The sequence below is a fragment of the Mesoplodon mirus genome (assembly GCF_964341445.2).
Source record: "Mesoplodon mirus genome assembly, chromosome: 19".
Classification (NCBI taxonomy): domain Eukaryota; kingdom Metazoa; phylum Chordata; class Mammalia; order Artiodactyla; family Ziphiidae; genus Mesoplodon; species Mesoplodon mirus.
Genome location: NC_138995.1, coordinates 15,227,172 through 15,248,480, shown reverse-complemented (window position 1 = coordinate 15,248,480; position 21,309 = coordinate 15,227,172). Strand labels below are relative to the sequence as shown.

Sequence of the window (21,309 nt, the reverse complement as noted above, 5' to 3'; positions counted from 1 at the left end):
GACTTAGAGAAGAGCTTCACAACATCTTGAGCAGGTTTTATCAACTTTCCCTCTTTAATTCTTGATTTTTTTTGAAGCTGCACAGAGGGAACTAAACAGAATGGCGTAATTGGGTGAAAGCTCCAGTATTAATGCACATGGGGCATGTGGTATGTGTGTACATGAGTGGGAGGTGTGTGTGTGCATGCACATATATGTGTATGGTGTGCATGTAAGTTTATCATCTCCATTCTATTACCATGGCAGTTTAAATGCAAAAGACTCTGGTTCTCTGAGGGTTATGAAGGAGGTATAAGGTCCATTAAGTCAGTCATTTTTAGAAAAATCAGGTTTTGGTCATATATAAATTCCTGGCACTTGCACAGTTGATAAGATAACCAGACACTTAGTCTGAGTCAATCGCTGACAGTACCAGATCAGTCATGTTTTTCAGACTGGAGTTTTAGATCACGTAGACTTAGCTTAAGTACATTCTGGACATTCATTTCTATTCATGTCCTAGGATAGTATTTTTTTTTAAACCAGAGAGTATCGTCCTTGTAGAATCCCAAGTAAATTCCAAAGAACAAAGCCATTGAAATAAAGTCAGTTGGGAAGTGATAGCACTGGCAGTAGTAAAACCATGGGTTCAAAGGAATGGGACAGGGGCCTCCCTGGTGGCGCAGTGGTTGAGGGTCCGCCTGCCGATGCAGGGGACGCGGGTTCGTGCCCCGGTCCGGGAGGATCCCACATGCCGCGGAGCGGCTGGGCCCGTGAGCCGTGGCCGCTGAGCCTGCGCGTCCGGAGCCTGTGCTCCGCAACGGGAGAGGCCACAACAGTGAGAGGCCCCCGTACCGCAAAAAAATAAATAAAAATTTAAAAATCAATAAAAAAAGAAGATCACTGCTATGGGAAACTGGGGTTCAATCCCTCTGGAGAATTCTGGGAGATAATGTAGAACACACCTCAGATTGATCCCAGCCAACCACCCCGTCATTGGTTGAGGGTTGCACCTGAGGGTATTAAACTCCCCAGTACTTGTCACTTGCCTTGTCTTGCTCCTCTGCTTGAGTGGACTCCTGGGGCCAGAGCAACACACAGGCAAAGAGTTGAAGATGCTTGTGGTTGGAATGGGGTTAGCATGCAAAGGGATGGTGAGTGTCAAGGGGATATGAGCTTCCGTTATAAACGTTTGAATATAAAATATTCCTTTCCTCTTTTCCTTACAAAATAAACACCTCAAACTAAATGATCTTTTCCCAAGATGAATCTCAAATGACAGGCAGCAAATATATTAGCTTAGACCAATAAAATGTGTTCTGTCTGAATTCTACTGAACTATTTGAACCCAAATGAAGCCTTCCTGATGACCCTCCTGCTCTTAACTTTTTCAGCACATATAATTCAAGCTATATAATTTAGCTCACTCAACAGTTGTTTGCTAATTTTAAATCGTATCTCTCCCCGATTTGTAAGAGTTTGTAAATTCTTTGAGGGAGGAGCCTATATTATATAGGTATACATACCCCTAAGCACCCAAAACAGTGCTCATGAGCATTCAATAAATATCTGTCAGTTGGTTGACTAATTAATTCATCAGGAAGAAAAAGAACCTAAATAAGGATGCTGCAAATCCCAGAGGAACTTCGGGTCATGTTTCCCCACTATTTCTAGGGAACTTTGCTGACATGGGCCTGTGTGCACGAGGGGCTCCACATTTTCTAAATTAGACCTCTAGAGAATACATAGGAAAGAAAGAATACTGGCATTTTAAGCCCTTAAAAAATGGAGCTATACATTCATTCTTATTAATGAACTAACAAGTCTTTATTGAATTAACTACATACCAGACAGAATGGGAAATAGATATGGTCCCTGGCTTTAAGAAGCTTACCATCTAAACAGGACAAACTTTAAAAAAAAATTTCTAATAATTAACATTCTGATTTTATGTATTGTAGTTTTTAGATCTGAGCTGGGCCTATTCTTTGCATCTGGGTTTCTAGTTAAGATATGAGGGGCTTCCCTGGTGGCACAGTGGTTGAGAGTCCGCCTGCCGATGCAGGGGACACGAGTTCGTGCCCCCGTCTGGGAGGATCCCACATGCCACAGAGTGGCTGGGCCCGTGAGCCATGGCCGCTAAGCCTGCGCGTCCGGAGCCTGTGCTCCGCGACGGGAGAGGCCACAACGGTGAGAGGCCCACGTACCGCTAAAAAAAAAAAAAAAGATATGAGACTCCTCTGCAAGTGGTCTTATAGCAATATCCTTTCCTCGTTAGATGCTTCCACGGGTTCAGTGTTGTTGTTTTTTCCTACACCAACAGGTGATTCTCTATGAGGAGGAAATGGGAAATCATGAGAACACAGGGGAGAAGCTCCGTTTGGCCCAGGAGCAACTCGCCTTGGCCGGGGACAAAATCCTCTCCCTAGAAAGGAGCTTAAACCTCTACGGGGATAAATACCAGACTTCCCTGAGCAACATCGAGTTACTGGAGTGCCAGGTGAAGATGTTGGAGGGGGAGCTCAGCAGGATCGTCAGTCAGGTAGGACTTAAACCAGACCACTCAGACCAGGAGCTCCCAGGTGGTCCCTGTAACAGTCCCAGCCTCTCTGCCAGAAACCCAAACCTTCAACCAGTTGTCATTCCTTCCCTTGAATTTTGTAGCCCTCAGCTTTGAACTTTCAGCCTTCACATCTCCTGTAAGATTGCTCCTTAGGAATTTTAAGGCTCCTTAATTAATTTAAGGAGCCACCACTTCAAATAAGGCAGAAAGTGAATTACCAAATGAGCTCTCAAATCTTCCATGTTGCCATGGGGGTCCGGCAGGGGGCTATTCCAGGTCACAGGACTCATGGAAACCATAGCTTCAGGATCAAATAGGAGGAGAAAGCCACAAAACATTGCAAAGAAGTGACTGAACTTGTTTCTTTTTTCTTTCAATTGCTTTTTAAAATTACACAAGTAATACAACAATATAGGCTCTCTAGACAGAATTATGGAGACTAAATGTAAAAGTCCACCTTCAGCCTTCTCCACCCCACTCTTCTCCCCCTAGGCAATTGCTCGAAATGTTCTGACAATCTTCCCCATCCTATTGCTATGTAAAAAGTTAGAGTTTTCTCTTTACATAAATGAGTCATTTTATAAATATGGTTCTACACTTTGCTTTTTAAATGTATAGCTTGATGATTTCTTCTAGTTACTGCCTTGTATTCTGTAGTATAACTGTACCCTGTACCATCTACTGACCTGTTTGTCTACTACAAACAAGCTGTAAATGAACATCCTTATCTCTACGGGGTTAATTCCTGAAGTGGGATTTTGCTGGGTCAAAGGAAATGCTTATTTTTAATGTTTAAAGATACTTCTAAGTTGAACACCAAAAAGGTTCTACCAGTTTACACCTTTACCAACAATAATTTCCCTACACTCACAGGGTATGTTTTCAGTCTTTTTAAGTTGTGCTAAACTGATGGATGGGGAAAAAATAGATTTTCTCATTTTCTCAATTTTTATTTCCTTTAGTTCTAATAGCTGTGGGTTGGGTTCCCCAGGAAGCAGACTCTGAGACAGACTGGTATGCAGGACGTTTTTAGAGAAAGTTCTTGGCATCAACACCTGTGAAGGGGAAGGAAGCAGGGTTGGGCAGATGGAGAAGCTGGTCTCTGATGGTCCCAGCAAAGGCCTCAGCCAACCTCATGAGGAGCTCTGGGGCTGGAAGGACCTTTAGAGCGATTCTAAATTGGGAAGAAGGGAGCTGGCCTTTATAGCTCCATGTTGATCAGTGATTGGATGTGAGCTGTCTTCCTAGGGAGAGACATGACCTTGGACAAAAGTTTTCTTCAGCCCAGGCAATCCCCAAGAGGGCTTACAGCTGAGGCTATCTTAGGGCATCACCCCCAGCAGCTGGAGGAGTAAGTCCTTCACTGCTGAAGGGGATCTGGGAGGCCCATCATAGCACCCACCTTGTGAATGAAGTAGTGAGCCTGTCATAAGTGTATCGGTCCTGTGGATTTCTGTTTTACGAATTGCTTTTAAATCCTTAACCAATTTTTTATTGGGTTGTTAGTCTTTTTTGTGTTGACTTATAGGAAGTTCTTGGGGCTTCCCTGGTGGCGCGGTGGTTGAGAGTCCGCCTGCCGATGCAGGGAACGCGGGTTCGTGCCGCGGTCCGGGAGGATCCCACATGCCGCGGAGCGGCTGGGCCCGTGAGCCATGGCCTCTGAGCCTGCGCGTCCAGAGCCTGTCCTCCGCAACGGGAGAGACCACAACAGTGAGAGGCCCACGTACCACAAAAAAAAAAAAAAAGAACTGAAACTGTATCTACTAAACACAAATTCTTCTTTAACACTCCATTTTTTAAAATGATACAGACTTCCTCAAGAAACAGAATCCACTTTCACCCACCATTTTGTATATCCTGCCCAAAGCCTTCACATTATGTGAACATTCTATTCGGACTAGAACTACCCACATCACAGTTAGTGCCAGTCATCCTCTCCTCCCTCAGCTGGCCTGGCACACACTGGGCCTTTGAATCGCTGTAGGGCCCACACCCAGGTCAGACGGTGACTGCCCTGCATTTCTCCAGCCGTCCCTCTGTCTTCATGCTGCAACCCTCCTTCATTGTCAACTGTGAAATCACATAACTATCTCCCCAGCATCCCCTGCTGCCCAGACAACTAGTTGTTCCTCCTTGGCCACATGTACATGTTCCTTCCTGCCTTCTCCGGTTACAGCCCCTTCCCCTCTCCTTCAGGGTAGAAGCCAAAGTTCTTGCTGAGGGACTAAGAGCCCTATGTGATGTGACTGCCCCCTAACTTCCTCACCTCCTCTCCTCCTCCTCCTCTCCCCATCACTCACTCCACTCTAACCACATGGCCTCCTCCAGGTTCTCCCCCCAGGGCCTTGTCATCAGCTAGCACTGCCCCCTCCCCCATCTGCCGAGCTCGTCCCTCAGATACCTCAACTTGGCTCACGCCCTCACCTCCAGCAAGTGCCTGCTCAGAGGCCACCTTCTCAGTGAGGCCAACCCATCTATCCTATTTAAAACTGTAACCCACAGCCTCACCCCTGCCCGCCCCATACACCTCCACTCCCCTTTGCCATTCTGTTTCTTCCATAGCACTTATCAACTTTTGTTTTCTGTAAGTCACTACTTTATGCTCTTTGTCTGTCTCATCCCACCAGAAGGTCAGCCCCCTGGGGTGAGAGTTGGTGTCTGTGTTGTTTGCAGCACGTACGGTGCTGTACACAGTGCCTGGCACACTGTAGGTGCCTCATCAATGACACTGAGTGTTGCGGCGAGGGGGAGGTGGCTCCTTTCGTGCACATTCCATTCCGTGTGAGCATGAGAAGAAGTCTGCCATGTCCTTTCCTTTTTAACTCTCTCTTTACTTTTTTAAATTGAGATATAATTGACATACCAGAAAACTCACCATTTAAAGTGTACAACCAGAATGGACTTGAGGACACGGGGAGGGGGAAGGGTAAGCTGGCACGAAGTGAGAGAGTGGCGTGGACACATACACACTACCAAACGGAAAATCGATAGCTAGTGGGAAGCAGCCGCATAGCACAGGGCGATCAGCTCGGTGCTCTGTGACCACCTAGAGGGGAGGGATAGGGAGGGCGGGAGGGAGGACGATGCAAGAGGGAGGAGATACGGGGACACGTGTATACGTATAGCTGATTCACTTTGTGATACAGCAGAAACTAACGAAAAGCAATTGTAAAGCAATTATGCTCCAATAAAGATGTTTAAAAACTAAACTAGAATAAAACTACCGTGTACACTCATTGGGTTTTCGTGTCTCCGCAAAGTCAGGCAGCAGCACCACTACTTGCAGACCATTTTCGTCGCTCCAAAAGGAAACCCACATCCACGAGCAGTCACCCCCTCCTCCCTCCCCAAACCCTGGCAACCACTGTTCTATGTTCCGTCCCTACAAATTTGCCTGTCCTGGACACTCAGAATTCTGTAACGCTTTCTTCCCTCATGTCCTCACCCTGCCCTGCTCTTCCATCTGCCCAGATACTGAAGCACCTGCAGGAGCAGAAAGACAGCCAGTGCTCGCACGTGGAGGAGTACCAGAACCTCGTGAAGGATTTGCGCACGGAGCTGGAAGCTGTGTCGGAACAGAAGAAAAACATCATGAAGGGTAAACCGCGGGCCAGCGGGCTGCGGCAGAGGGTAGGGAGCCAAGGAAGCCGGAGCCCCGCTCTGACAAGAAGCACTCTGTCTTGTCCCGCTGCAGACATGTTGAAGCTGGAGTTGGACCTGCACGGGCTGCGGGAAGAGACATCTGCCCACGTGGAGAGGAAGGACAGGGAGGTCGGCATCCTGCAACAGCGACTGCAGGAGCTGCAGGTGCAGTTCACTGAGACCCAGAAGCTCGATTTGAAGAAAGACAAGGTAAGGCGAGGAGCTCCGTGGTTGGAACTGCCAGCAGGGCCCTGTGAGGCCAGGCCTCGGCAGGAGCGGGTTCTGTGGCCCTGCACTCGCTGTGATTGCTTGGGGAGCACCCACACATGCGCAGTGCTTCAGGCCCAGGGGCAATTCTGAGCTCTTCCTTGGAATTTCTCTTGGCACGTAATAAATAAACAAAACATCAGGGGCCTTAATAGAGATGTGGACGCTGTAAGAAAGGGGTTCTTCCCCAGCCCTGCAATAGTGAGTTTGGGACACACTCGTATTATTCCCTTATGCTTTTGTTTATGCCTAAGAGTAGAAAGAAATGCTGTAAAATAATATGTAGCCTTATTCACAATTTCATGTGGATTTCAATTTTTTAATTACAAATAACTTACAAATATGCAAACCAGGCAGTTGAAAATATTAGTGGAACTATGCCCTAGAAGATCTGTAGTTACCAACGTAAATCAAGCTCCTAGAAAAGCCTAAGAATGGAACCAAGGGCAGAAAGACTCTGAAACCAGCGCAAGTTTTTGTAGTCAGTACTGTTTCAACTCTAAACTTTTATCAGAGCTAGTAGAAATAATCCAATTGATTTGAGTGGCTGGTCATTCAAACTTCCTATTTCAAGGTCTGGAGGTGATTCACCAGTCCAAATGGAGGTATTTGGAGAGATGTTGAAGAAGAAGCAAGGAGTCTGGATAAGCAGCTTCGAGTCACTCATATATTCATCCAACGGATATTTTTGAGCTCCTACTATATGCCAAGCACTCTTCTAGGCATGAGAATATAATAAAACATGTGCTGTCCCTATTTTCATGGAGCTTACATTTCCAGTCTTTAGAGACAAACAAATAAAACTAATATACAATAAAATGTTAGGTACTAATGAATTCCTAAAACAGCTTGGTGGCTGTTTTCCCCAGAGTGGTCGGGGAAGGCCTCTTTGATAAGGTGACATTTGGGCAGACATTTGAATGAAGTAAGGGTGCCACCCAGGCCAAAGTCTTTTTTTTTTTTTTTTTTTTGCGGTAGGCGGGCCTCTCACTGCTGTGGCCTCTCCCCCTGCGGAGCACAGGCTTCGGACGCACAGGCCCAGCGACCATGGCTCACGGGCCCAGCCGCTCCGCGGCATGTGGGATCCTCCCAGACCGGGGCACGAACCCGTGTCCCCTGCATCGGCAGGCGGACTCTCAACCACTGCGCCACCAGGGAAGCCCTAGGCCAAAGTCTTGAAGAATATTCCAGGCAGAGGCAACATCAAGGGCAAGGGCCCTCAGGTGGGAGTCAGCTCGGAAGCAGAGAGGGTGGGGCGGCAAGAGGTGAGGTCAGACTGGTAGCCAAGTACCAGATCATGAGCATCCTGGGACGTCATTGTAAGGACTTTGGCCTTTTTCTAAGTGAGATGGACCCAGTAGAGGTTTTGAACAGAGACATAACAAGATCTCACTTGCATTTGTAAAATCCCATCTCTGACAGGGAGGCAGGGAGCCCAGGTGGAGGCTATTGCAACATCCAGGCGAGAGAAGATGGTGGCTGGAAGAGGGCTCAAGACAATCTCTAACTGACTTCGCCCTGCCGCTGCTCAGGCCTCTATCAGCATTAACACTTTGCTTTCCTCAGCTCCTCCAGGAGAAAGATGAGATGCTGCACAAGCTAGAGAAGGACCTGGCGCAGGTTAAGGACTCCCTCGTAAAAAAGGAGTTGGAGTTGGAGAAGCAGCAACGCATGACAAGTGAACTCGAAATTGCCATCCAGGAGAGACAGGATAAGTGCAAGGCCAAGTATAGGCACCTGGGAGCTGAGATCAAGAAGCTGAAGGACTGTCTCAAAGATGCCAAACAGCAGCACAGGATGGCTGGTGAGGCCCCTGGGCAAGCACTGTCCCCACACACTCCAACCCATGGGGCCAGAGCAGCCCCTTCCTTTCCTCAAATGGCCGTGTCCCTCTCCCTCACCACTTTCTCACTCCGATCTCCTCATGATCTCATCTCATCTCACAGCAGTTAGGACCGCCCTCTAAGCTCCTTCCTTCACCCCAACCTTACCTTTTCTCTGAAGCCCCCATCACACAGCAGGTGCTCGGGTTGGGAAGGCAGACCGCTGCTCTCACACGCCCCCCATTTTCTCTGCAGCCTCAGCTGAAGGTCCTCTCCTTTCCTCACCACGGAGAGCACAGGGCTCTGTACCTTGCTTCTTTGCACCACATTCCTCTCCACCTTCTCTGGGACCTTTGTCACACCATTCACTTCTTCCTTCCCTGGTTTTTAACACTCTCCTTTTTTAGTCTCCACACACATTCTCTTGCAGTGTGGGTTGTGTCCTTGCTCCTCTGCCGAAAGTGCTTTCTCAGAGGTCACCAGTAACTTCTTGCCCTGGAAATGGGATTGCCTTTGAGTGATAAAAATGTCCTGGAATTAGATGTTGATGGTTGCACAACTTTGTGAGTCTACCAGAAACCACTGTACTGTACACTTTAAAAGGATAAATTTTATGTTATGTGAGTGATGTATCAATTTGGAAAAAAAAAGAAGGTCCAAAGCACGTCTTCCTTCCTCACCCTCCTCTAACTCTCTGGGTGTCCACACTGTTGGTACCCCGCACCTCAACAGTTATTTATTAGCTTTGGAGACACAACAGGTCCCTTGTTCTTCCATAAATCTCACCATTGTTTCCTCTTTTCCCTCCTGCCCTGACAGTGGTCACCCGTCTCTAAGATTCTGCCCTCTCCTCTTCCTCTACACTCATTCCTTGATGAGCACCTCTGCTTCTTGTAGCTCATTTCTCTGCAGGTGACTCCAATGCCTAGAGCCCCACCCTGACTTGGCACCTGGTCAGTCTTGTCTTTAGAGACTAGCTCCACCTGACCAACCCCACTAACCCAATATTCCCAAAGCTGAACCTACTCTCTTCCCTATTAAAAAAAATCCTCCTCCCTTCTTCTGGGTGTATAATTATTTCCGTAGTGAGACCATCTTTCTTCCAGTATCCCAAGCTTAAAAAAATGGAGAGAAAAGTGATATTTAAGTAGAAATGATAGGAGAAACTACAGGAAGTGGGGAGATATTTGGTGTAGAGAAACCCCAGTAAGCAACTTACTCCTTCATACCCAGTGGAGGCAAGGGTGTGGGCTAAAAGGATATTGTCAGAAGTCTTTCTCCAATTTTCCTAAAGCACTGTTTCCTTTATGGCAGGTCCCTGCTCAAGAACCCACTAAATCATGTCTAAACATTTCTCTCAGGCTTTCAACGTCCTCCAAAACCCCCTCTAGCCCATGCACTTCCTCAATTCTGTCTCTCACCATTCCTTCCCACTTCCCTTTCCAGTTAAGCTGATATCTTCCCATCATCTTCCCACATGCCCTCCCCATTCCCTTCACTGTGCCCCCCACCCTGAGAATTCCCTTTCTTCTCCTTCTGAGGCCCAGCTCAGCCTCTGTTCCTCCATAAGTCCATCTCCAACTGTACTTACCCGCTTTGGCCTTGCTTCCTGAGTTCACAGTCAGTGTGAGTTTAACATTACTGTATTCTCCATGTCAGGTGAACCAATTACAGCTCTCTCACTAGACTCTAAACTCCATGAGGGTCAGGATTTGTCTGCAATGACAGGATGAGTCGCAGAAGAGATACCAAGCAATTTCGACCAATTTGTTTAATTTTAGTCAAGAAGGAGTTCACAGCTGGTGGGTAGTTGAAGACATAATTTATCAGAGCTCCTTAGGAGTGATAATGAAATAGAGAGAGATGAGGACAGACTGGAAATTGAAGTAAGCCACAGAATGAAGGAACAGACTTTTTTTTTTTTTGGCTACATTGGGTCTTTGTTGCTTCACACAGGCTTTCTCTAGTTGCAGCGAGCGGGGGCTCCTCTTCGTTGTGGTGCGCAGGCTTCTCATTGCAGTGGCTTCTCTTGTTGTGGAGCACGGGCTCTAGGTGCACAGGCTTCAGTAGTTGTGGCACGCAGGCTCAGTAGTTGTGGCACGCAGGCTCAGTAGTTGTGGCTCCCAGGCTCTAGAGCTCGGGCTCAGTAGTTGTGGCACACGGGCTTAGTTGCTCCACGGCATGTGGGATCTTCCCGGACCGGGGCTCAAACCCGTGTCCCCTACATTGGCAAGCAGATTCTTAACCACTGCACCACCAGGGAAGCCCCAAGGAACAGACTTTTTAACTGGTCTCATTTGAGAGTCCGATCTTCACACATAACTCCCTTCACACTTGGACATGCCCTGGGTTATCTCCTGTCTTCTGCAGCTCAGCAAGCAGCCCAATACAAAGAAGAGGCCATTCTGGCAAAGGGTAACCTGGAGGATTGCCATAGGAAACTGCAAAGCTGCATTTGCCTGGAGAAGCAGAAGGCAGAGATCATCCAGGAGCTCCAGAGAGAACTTCAGAAGCTGCAGAAGGATTCCCTAATGGCTGAGGAGGAACTCACACCCAGCAGGTACCACAGATTCCCCTCCAGACAGAGGCTCTGTCCGTCGTAAGCCAGTTGGGACCCTGTGGGCTGCTGCCCAGGAGTTGGGTAGCAAGCCCCGGGCAGCCAGCCCACAGTCCACCGACATGGACCCTGAAGTCCATCCACCTGTTTTTGCCATTTTGCTTTAGGAAACGGATAGAGGAGCTGACATCAGAATTATCTGAGTTCTCGAGAAAACTTGAAATTTCAGAGAAGGAAAAGAGGCAGCTTCAGAAGACAGTGACTGAGCAAGATGTAAAACTGAATGACCTGCTAGATCGTATAAATCACATTCAACACCAGGTATGGAGGGCATGTAGGCAGCCAGCTCAAGCATTTGCTCTGTTTCAGATTAAATGCATTGCTCTTGGGAATTCCCTGGCGGTCCAGTGGTTAGGACTCCAAGCTCTCACTGCAAAGGGTCTGGGTCAATCCCTGGTCGGGAAACTAAAATCCCACAAGCTGAGCGGTGTGGCCAAAAAAAAAAAATTGCATTGTTCTTTATTTGGGAAGATGCCACCACCAATCCATTGCAAACTACTTGTCCAGAATTTGATTTAGAATGCTAAGCCAGCCAGTCAGCTCCAGTTCCCACAACCCATAATAGGCATTTTCAGGGGCTAAGCTTAAAAACAGTCAAAGGACAATATTATTTCTTTTTCTAGGACTCAAAAGCTATCCTTCTCAGTTGATTTAAAGTTTTTTAACTTTGAATTATTCCTTTTGTGCTTTTCTAAGATTTTTAAAAATTTATTCAAAGAGTATTTTATGTGGAAAGAGTTGGTAAGTAAGTGGGACCTAGATCTATAAATAAAATAAGTTGGTATTTCTAATTGAACAAAGAAAAACTGTTGCTGAACCTAAGAGGAAACTTTTTTATTAAACACGCTAAATAACCAAGGAGTTGTCCTCATATTTATTTCAGCCATCCCTGTGCACAGTTGTCTGGGCTGGGGTTTTTATCCCCCAAAATATGGTGCCTGACTTTCAGCCCCGTGTTTGTTTTCTCAGAACAGGAAGCAAGCCTCCTCCAAATGCAGTCTAGAAGAACAGCTTCAGGAGGAAACCAGGTTGCTGGAGGAGAAACGGGAGCAGTTGAAAAAGAGTAAAGAGAAGGAGAAGCTACTGGAGCAAGAGCTTGAGATGTTCCAACAGGAAGAAAAAAAGAAAGAAAAGATGGTGAGGAGAATCTGGGAAGCCTCGGGAGTAAGAATCCAGGGCCAGACCTGAGCCCAGCTGGGCCTGGTGGGACACAGAGGCTGAGGGTGCTCAGACTTCAGGAGAGAAGGGAGGGAGGGTGAGAAAGACAAGTGAGGAGGGGAGAGAAGGCCTGAGATACATGGGGTGCAAAGTGGAGCTGTGCGTGAGGGCAGAAGGAGGGGCTTCTGCAGGAGTCTGAGATAACACCTCCATCTGGGCTTTGTTTCCTTAATCGGGGAGCAGTCAAAGGAGAGTTTGAGAAAGTTGGAGGAGGAAAATGATCATCTCAAATCACAGTTAAAGCAATGTTCTGCACAACTGGATTCCTCTCTCTGCAAACAAAACAGCACCCAGCAGATCAACCAGGAGCTGACTCGTAAGGTGCGTAGACAGAAACCCCAAGGGGGTGAGAAATTTGAACCCTATGATCCTGGACCTGAAGTTGGCATCTAGCTCTCCTCCATCACAGAAATGCCACTAACTGCCCAGCCCATGTGCATTCTGGGGCACCGGAGCCCCCACTTCCCTCCTGAAGTGTCACCCACTTGCTGGCCGAGAAGTATTTCTTCCACATGTAGAAGGTCTTATTTAATATCTGGTGGAGCCCCAAACCATCTGGGCTTTGGCATCAAGTCTTCCAGAGTTGCATTTTAGACCAGAGTTGAGTGAGCCCATTGTTTGGGGCAATTTGCTAGGGAGCACTTCCAAAAATAGTCCCAAAGCACAAAAATGGGATGAAAGGGGACATGGTTATATTTCATTACACGAATAAAGACAAAAGGAGTAAATGGCATCTAATGTATGTGAGGCACTGTGCTCACATTCAATCATCATTTATTGACTGTCTACTTAAGTCCTTGGCATGCCTTCCATCTGCTGGTTTACAGAGGAGAGAAAGGCTGAGGCTCAGACTGACTAATTGGTAAGTGATGGGATGGAGCAGTATTTAAACCTGGATCATCGGGCTCTTACACCTAACCTCTTTTCCCTTCATCATGAATGGCAATACTTGCCCCAAATGAATCCATTCCATATTTCTGGACAAGAAAAAAATACAGCATCTTGATTAGGTAGTCTCTTGAATTATAAATGAGAGACCAAGCAGCTCTGATTCCTTCATAATAAAGAGTTCATCTTAAAATACTATGACCATTCTAAGTGTAAGAATAGCACTACACAATAGAACTCTCTGTGATGATGGAAAAGTTCTAAATTAGAGTTACCTGATACTATATGCACTAGCCACATATGGCTATTGAGTGCTCAAAATATGGCTTAGTATGACTAAGGAACTGAATTTATAAGTTTAATTTTAGTTTTATTGAAATGTAAATAGTCTCATGTGGCTAGTGGCTGCCATATTAAACAGCAGAGATCTGAGGCACTGATGTTTCTGGAGTTTTGTCACTCCAGAAATCTCTCCTCTAGTGTGATCCAGAGTTGAGGTCTGAATCACTCAAATCCCCAAGGAATTGCTTTCACTATAAGGAATACTGCCTAAGTATTTAATATAGGCCTGTTATCACATTTGCCAAAAGAAAGGTAGTTACGTAAATGTGCAACTAGAAGCACTAATTTCAGAATTCCTTTGATGGGAATCCAGAGGCTGGAGGAGTTTATGTGTGTGTAAGCATGTTCAATTTTTAAAAAGCATGCCCCACATATAACAGACTTTTTGAATCAGTGGAAACAGCCATTAGAAAGAGGCTTAGTTCTGCATTCTATACTGCATTTCCTTTCATCAGTAGTCCATATTTCAATTTTAAACACACTCTGTCAGAACTATATGTCCAATTCATCCCTAGTATTGCCCAATGCACCATTTCATTCAGTCCAAGTAAATCATTTAGTATATTTAGTGAGCACCTATTATATGCCATGCTCTGAGCTACAGGTAGTGGGGATACAGCAATGAAGAAAGCACATACAGTCCTGCTTTCATGGTGCATCGAGTCTAGTGGATTATGTCAGGAGTTGAGGCATAATGCATACCACTGAAATGCTGCACCATATTTCCTAACCTAGAACTGGATTCCAGGTTAACACTAATCCTAACCCTAACCCTAACCATGAGACAGTTAACTATTAACAGAAACCATCCAGTTACAAATGTAGGACCCATGCTTGGCTGGCACACATCAAAGGCTGCGGAGTCTGTGAAAGGGACTTTTCGTGTATTTGACACATCATGGCCCAGTAGTTCCAGTACTCCTTGTATTGGGAGGACATGCTATCTAGAAAGGAAGTAGAGGGGTGCAGAAGAACCTGGAAAGACAGCTCTTCCTCTTCCAACAGTGAGGGGAGGTGGGCATTATCACAGGCTACTGGGCAGGTAGTTAGTGCAGAGGAGAGAGCCCAATGCTTGTCCATCTTCTGTGGACACAGAGAATGCCTCTATGGCCATGAACCTTGACAGTGATGTTGCCCCTCCCTAAAGATAACCCTTCAGAAGGAGACCATGGCGAGTCTGCAGATTCAGCTGGACAAGGCTGCGGCAAAAGAGAAGCAATACCTCCAGACCACGGTCAGTAAAGAAGTCTATGAGGAGGTATGCCGGAAGTCAGCCTCCTGCCAAGACGACCTAACACAGGCCCTGGATAAGGTGGGCTACACTCTCTCATCTCCAGGGCTGTTTAATATCCAAGTTACCCCAGCAGCATGAAGGATGAAGGAGTCGATTTCCTGCATAACTGGCTGTCACTAAGGCCATCTGCAAACCCTTGCATTGGCTGGGATGTCTGTCCAGAGAAGGCCTGGTTCTCCTTAGTGAGGCTTTGGGGAAGAGGGGGATAGAGGCTAAATCTAACAAGTCTTTTTGCCCATGGGTGACCCAGGGGCAAGGTTTGCCCAAGGCCTGGATTTTTCAGGGAAATTCATGCCCCATCCCTGTGCTAATCATGCCTGGCTGATGAGTTCATAGTATTGGAAAGAGAGGAAACGGGAAAGGGGCAGGGGAGATGCAGAAGACTGACCGTTGTCACTTCTCACCCCTCCCTGGGACTCTAGGCGAGGTGACCAGGACCAGGTGTGTCTGTGCCACCCTGGGCAGAAGAGAGTAGGGGCTGTGGGACTGGTGGAACCCTTCTCCATTCAGGACTCAGCAGAGAGGCCCAAGCGCAATGACAGCCGTTCTCCCCCCAACCCTTTGTCTTTACCAAAGCTCAGTCATTCGACCTCAGAGACAAAGAGTCTTCACCGAAGTCTGACACAGGCCCAAGACAGGAAGATTCAGCTGGAAGAGGAAGTCATTGCTTACGAGGAGAGGATGAAGAAGCTGAATGTGGCGTTCAAAAAACTGCAGGGCCTCCAGCAGGAGAGTGAGCTAGAGGTGAGCGCCAGGGGCCCCAGCTGCCGCCCTGCCCAGGGCCCCAAGGCCTCTTCTTGCCCCACAGCTGTGTACTTCGCACTGAGCCAGTCCCTTCGGCTAACAGGTGCCCTCCCTTTTGCTGGGCTCTGGGAGCTTCAGGAAGGCGGCAACTATCAGAGCAGGGGCGCCCTCTGCTGGTCGCTGGAAATAAAACACGCCCTCATGAACCTCCCAGAGAAAGCGCCCTCCCGCCTTGTCATGGGTCCTCCAGGGTTAGGGTGGCAAGCCGGGGTCTCCCTCCTCACTGTGCGCTACCGAGCAGGTGCAGACCTTCAACGAAAAGCTGGAGATCATGAGCAACGAGGTGCTGCAGTGGCAGAAGCAGCACCAGAGTGACCTCAAGATGCTGGCCGCTAAAGAGGAGCAGCTCAGGGTGTTCCAGGAGGAAATGCGTGCCCTGAAAGAGAACCTCCTCGTGGACGAGAGGGAGGTGGGCACTCCTCAACTCCCAGTCGCTTCATCCCACTCCCCCCAGAATATCCCACGACCGTCTGGATGACAGACACCCTTTGGTGGGGGTAGGGGTGTCTGGGAGCAAGGAAAGGGCATCCCCCTCTATTCAGTACAAAGCGGGGTCTGGGTGTTCCAGGCCCACAATGGCTGTCTCGACCCAGCCATCTTCCCGTGACTTAGTTGATAGAGATATTGAACAGAGCAAAGGTCCCAATCCAGAGGAGAGAGAATGCCATCTCCATGTCAGGTACACCAGCAGCCCTGACTTAGATAATCCACTGCTCAGTCACCCTCCAGAGCCCCTCCTGACACTTTCAATTACCCTGCAGTAGAATCAGCTAAGAGCTCTTAGGGTATGCCCAGCTCTCTGAGCAGTGAAGTTTGTAGCAGGAGGCTCCGGATATCCTTGGGGTGGCCACAGGGCCTTTGCCCAATTTAGAAAAAAAGTCCCCCCTTTCCACCAGATATTTTTTCTTTCAGCTGTTTTTAAAAAGGCTTAACATATTGCTGTTTTAGAATAGGTCACCTTGCTACCTTTGGCCTGAAAATCATTATTATAAATGTACAAACCTACTTTGTCTCTACTATAAGTGGTGTCTGCTCACAGATGTCACTTTTGTGATAATGCACTGCTGGAGGTGGAGGCCTGCAATGGCAATTCCAACTCTGGCCTCGGGGCTGGACAGCAGAGTCAATGTTTCTTCTCCCAGGAAGAGAGGAGACCTGATTTGGGAGAAGGGAGGTGAAAGGCCTGTGCTCCCACCCCCTTACTATCTCATTTACTTCTTGTACCAAAGTCCTGTTGCCTGCACCAGCGGTCTGTGCCCAAAGATACCTGGAGGCTGCACCGAGAGAATGATCAGATTATGTCCAACTTGGAGCAATGGGCAAAAGAGCAGAAGTAAGTGTGGAAGAAAACAGGCGGGGTTCCAAGGGCTGGAATCACACATGTGCCAGAGAATAGTGTCATACACACACACACACAGCCCGCCAGGGAAACTGATCCAGTCGCAGCCCACACCCAGATGTTGGGAATAAGATGAAGGGGCCGCAACCCTTCAGGCAGGTTCAGAAAGCCCCGCCCACTTGGAAATGGAGCAGCTTCCAGACAGAAGGGATGCTCCTGTGGGTCAGATTTCCTCTTCCCAGCCTGGTGTCGGGCTTCACTGCCTGGATCCCCTGAACTCACTTGGGATCACAGTGAGTTTGCATGGGAGTGTAGAGAGTCCTCTTAATTGCCAGCTGCTAGGAGGGCTCTAGCTCTGGGGACTGGGGGATGAGCGGGGGGTCTGGGCCCAGAAGAGGCCTTGCCGAGAACACCCAACGTCCTTTTCAGCGAACTCATGCTCTTGCTCACAGGGGTCTGGGGAACTCTTTTCTTCTGTGAATTTTATTACAGGATCGCCAATGAGAAACTAAGAAACAAGCTCCATGAACAGGTCATATATATCGCCAAGCTGACTGGTGAAAAGGAGTAAGTCATCCCATGGCCCCCTGGCTGGAGCTTGGGCCCCGGGGAGAGGAGTCAGCCAGGAACCAGGGCTGGCTTTTTCACTGGATATGTGGAGAAAGACCCCGAGTCCCGAATCTGCATCTATGTGACCTTGGGCATACCACTTGACCTCTTTGGGCCTTAGTCCCCTCACCAACAATAAAAAAGGGGATTAATAGTCTCTATGTCCCTCTCCACTGTCACCTGCCACAGTTCTCAGAAGTCAGAATGCTGAGAAGGAAACAGGAACTGAAAAGCAGACTGTATTAGTTAGGGTAGTGGCTAAGCTGTGGTAACGGAGAGCTCTCCAAACAAAGGGACATAGAACATAGAAGGAACATCTCTATGAGGTGAGCAGTCAAGGTTGGTGGGGCCCTTCTGTCCCATGTGGTCATTTGGGTCCATCTACTTGCAGCCTTGGTTCACCCTCATGGTCAAACCTGGGTCAGCATAGAGTGTGGTACGGGAGGAGTGTTGGGAGTTTGGGAACAGAGGCAAAAGTATGGACGTCTAAAACTGAGATTTCAGAGGTGGCATAGTAGCAGGTAACGACATGCTCCAGGGCAGTGTTTCCCAACCTTTTGTCAGGGAACACTTAGAAAATGACCACCTTTTTTTGGCACACTGGGAGGGTCTTGGATGGGGTTGCTTATGGTAAAGGTGACCACCCAGCAGCTGTGCCAAACCCTGCTCCAAGGGCTGAGGTGTCGCAGCACACCTGGGACCTATTCATGCAGCCCCAGTTAGAAAGCTGTGTCCTGAGCTTGGACCATAGGAAAGTGTCTGGGTTGAAGGAGAGGAAACGATCACTGGAATAAGGAGGTCAAGGAACTGAGGGGCCAGGGCTTGGATGAAAAGTACAGGATGCTGAAAACATCAGGGATGCTGACAGGAGTGGGCCAGAGAGAGTGGCAGAGAGCCAGGGAATGAGGGCATTCGAGGACCCCACCTCCAGGCCCAGTGGCACAAGCAGCGTGGCAACAACGTGAAGAGCTACAAGGGAAGGGGTGTCTTCACTGCCAGCCAGATTTACACAGAGCAAGAGGGCAAAGAATACGCCCAGAGAAGCAGTTGAGGATGAATTCTCTATTTGATTTCCTCTAGAAAAGATCATAAAATATTTCACTAGGACAGAAACATTTTCTGAAAGGATTTAACTAAAGGAGAAATTGTCAGAATCTGAAGGTAGCCGGGCACCAGGCTTTTTCTTATATTGTGCCAAGTTCTGGCAAGGTTTTTGGTTTGTTTGTTTGTTTGTTTCACAAAGAACTCATTCTTGAGTTTGCTTGATCCTATTTGAAGGAACACCATCTTTTAATCGTAATAGAGCTCAACTAATATTTATTGCTTACGCATGAGGAGCACTGTTCCCAGTGCTTTACATGTGTTAACTTATTTAATCTTCATGAGGCCTCACACGTTCAGTGCACGTATAATCCCCATTTAAGGATGAAGAAAGGGAGAAACTCAGGCTACATAATTTGCCCATGGTCTCGTGACCAGTAAGTGGCAGAGTCAGAATACCAACTTGGGAAGCCTGGTTCCAGAGCCCACTGTCACTCACTTCTCTCAACACTGGTTTGGAGAAATAAGGCTGTTAGTATTAACAGTTGCCATTTATTGAGCCACAGGAGGTATGCTCAGTTACCTTTCCCCTCACCTACATTGGAGCTGCCATTTCTTCCATAAAACAGGGACAAGTAACTTGCCCAAGCTCTCAACAGAGCCGGGATCCCCTGTGTTCTCAACCTTTCAGCAAAGGGAGGCAAAAGATCTTGGGCTTTGGCATCAGAACTGGATGTGAGTGTTTCCTAGGCATGGCTGTGAGAAACCGAGGACACGTGATCAGAGTTGTTCTGGCTCTTTGAATCAAATTTCTATCGTTTGTCAAACTGGATTTTTATATGAACCCCAGAAGGCAGATCAGACTCAATGGTCCCCATCTAACATATAAGAAAACTAGCCCAGAGCTGACATGACACAGTGGGTCAGGAGTGCTGATTCTGGGTCCACCCCAACCCCAGGCCTAGGCTTCTTCCCGGGGATGCACATAGGCCTCCATTTCCACAGAACATGTGTGAGAGCACCAGCTCTGGGAGGAACTGGGTGTCCATGGAACTGAAGCAGACCAAACACCCACCTGTCCTTCCCTCTCCTTCCCCAGCCACCTCCACAATGTAATGGTCCATCTGCAAAAGGAAAACAAGAAACTAAAGAATGAAATAGAGGAGAAGAAGCTGAAAGCTGGGCCCTCAAGCGTATATACCAAAGCCCTATGCCCAAGCAAAACAGACCCCACATCAAGGGGGAAAGTGTATGGCACCTTGGGCTGGAGGGGGATAACCCAAGATGTGAGCCAAAGAATGGACATCACCAAGTCTGTCGGGATGCCCCACTGCTCAGGTATGTCCACCATGTGACTTTTGCTACTTACTATGGTGCTGTCTTTCTTAGTCCATTGGGTCAAAAAAAAAAAAAGCATATTTTGAAGAGATCACTGGATTGGAAATTCAAATAGGTGAAAAAAACAAATCTTTTGCTTAGCTATTCTGGACCAGAGATCATTGTTTTCTTCTCTGTAAAGGGGGAGGCAAATGAATTAAGGCTCATCCTGATTTAAGAATCTTTGATGATACCCAAGTGCCTCCGATCTCAGACCTATCCCTTCCCCTGACCCAGTCCCTTTTGGGAGGTGTGAGGATAAGAAGGGAACAGGCAGAATAGGCATTTTTCTCCTCTAACGTGTTTTGGAAACCTCACAAGAATGCCCTGGTCTCCTCTACAACCTGGGTCCAAGGCTACCTTTTCTGCCACCTGTAGACTCCATGGTACCCCCAAGGGAAGAAGTCACCTGCACCAGAGCTGCCTGGCCACGAGACTAGTCCTTGAGGAATCACTTCATTAATTTCTCCTCAAATCAAGATTGTCATTTCCCCCGTTCCCTCAGGTTCCTCATTTTGCTAGAATCAGCGCCTTGCCCTGAGCATCATTTCCACGCATGTTTTTCAGAGGGCAGTGAGTTCCTATTCCTCTCTCTTGACTTGGATCAGCTCTAACCGGAATATGTCAAGGTCCCAGCCTATTCTGCAAGATGCTAACGTTTTATTGAGTTTTGTCTACTTCCTGCGGCAGAGTGAGCCTTGGAACCATACTACCATCTCTAGGCCCAAACTCTAAAATAAAGACATGAGCACAGCAGCCTCAGTGAGCTCGTGGCGTCTTGCAGACAATTCTGCCCCCTCAGGTCCCCAGCAATGTGTTCATCCCTATTTTCCCTAAATTCTAAAACATATAGTTCTCTTTGACGTATATAGGGGAGCTGTAATTCCCAAAGCCAGCTTCTGGATTATCTGGATTAGTTTTTAAACCAACGAGATAATTAGTTCCTTTTTTATTCCTTCCATCTCTGTCTGGAATTTAAGAAGAAAAAGAAATATCTAAAAACCTCCAAAAGGAAAGTAATCCTGAGACCCAAAAGAGAGGAAGAGAAATAAATGATGCATTTTCCAAAGGCAGGAGGGAGAGATAGCCATCTGCTTTCTCCCTGGCTGCCATATTCCTTCTTTTAACAATTTTATTTTTCTCCCCAGCCAGCTCAGTACAAGAAAAATTCCATTATAACAAACTCCAAGGACAGCTAAACTATTTTATTGTGGCTGGATTTTGTTAAACTAAGTACATGTCTAGAATTTCTATTTCTAGTCTATAGAAAATTGAGAGAAATAGCTAAAGGTAAAGTAAGAGAAAGAAATGAAAGAGCTTGCATTTCTGGAAGAGGGGAAAGGAGAAGTGAAGGAAGAAACCCACTAGTTGATAGCAATTCTTAAATATCTTGCCTCCCTCCCCAGCCAAACAAAAGCCAAGGAAATTTTCTGCTAATAGCAGCAACGTGTTATATAGGATGCCCCTGCTAGGACTTGGGAAGGGCAAATTCTGGAAATGCAGTGT

The 21,309-nt window shown here is 47.4% G+C and overlaps 1 protein-coding gene across 1 annotated transcript in view; it reads left to right on the top strand.

The window, feature by feature from the left end:
* Positions 1 to 20,417, top strand: part of PMFBP1 (polyamine modulated factor 1 binding protein 1) — a gene marked incomplete at its 3' end in the record, with an annotated part of 30,029 nt that extends 9,612 nt beyond the window's left edge. Inside the window, 19 exon segments of the mRNA XM_082606637.1 lie at positions 2,303 to 2,521; positions 3,035 to 3,087; positions 5,803 to 6,140; positions 6,237 to 6,394; positions 8,018 to 8,255; positions 10,645 to 10,834; positions 10,999 to 11,152; positions 11,861 to 12,028; positions 12,293 to 12,430; positions 14,487 to 14,651; positions 15,210 to 15,377; positions 15,679 to 15,846; positions 16,667 to 16,770; positions 17,269 to 17,343; positions 19,526 to 19,764; positions 20,182 to 20,211; positions 20,214 to 20,263; positions 20,267 to 20,298; positions 20,300 to 20,417. Coding sequence (XP_082462763.1) covers positions 2,303 to 2,521; positions 3,035 to 3,087; positions 5,803 to 6,140; positions 6,237 to 6,394; positions 8,018 to 8,255; positions 10,645 to 10,834; positions 10,999 to 11,152; positions 11,861 to 12,028; positions 12,293 to 12,430; positions 14,487 to 14,651; positions 15,210 to 15,377; positions 15,679 to 15,846; positions 16,667 to 16,770; positions 17,269 to 17,343; positions 19,526 to 19,764; positions 20,182 to 20,211; positions 20,214 to 20,263; positions 20,267 to 20,298; positions 20,300 to 20,417 — 2,805 coding nt within the window.
* Between the last annotated feature and the right edge of the window lie 892 nt (positions 20,418 to 21,309).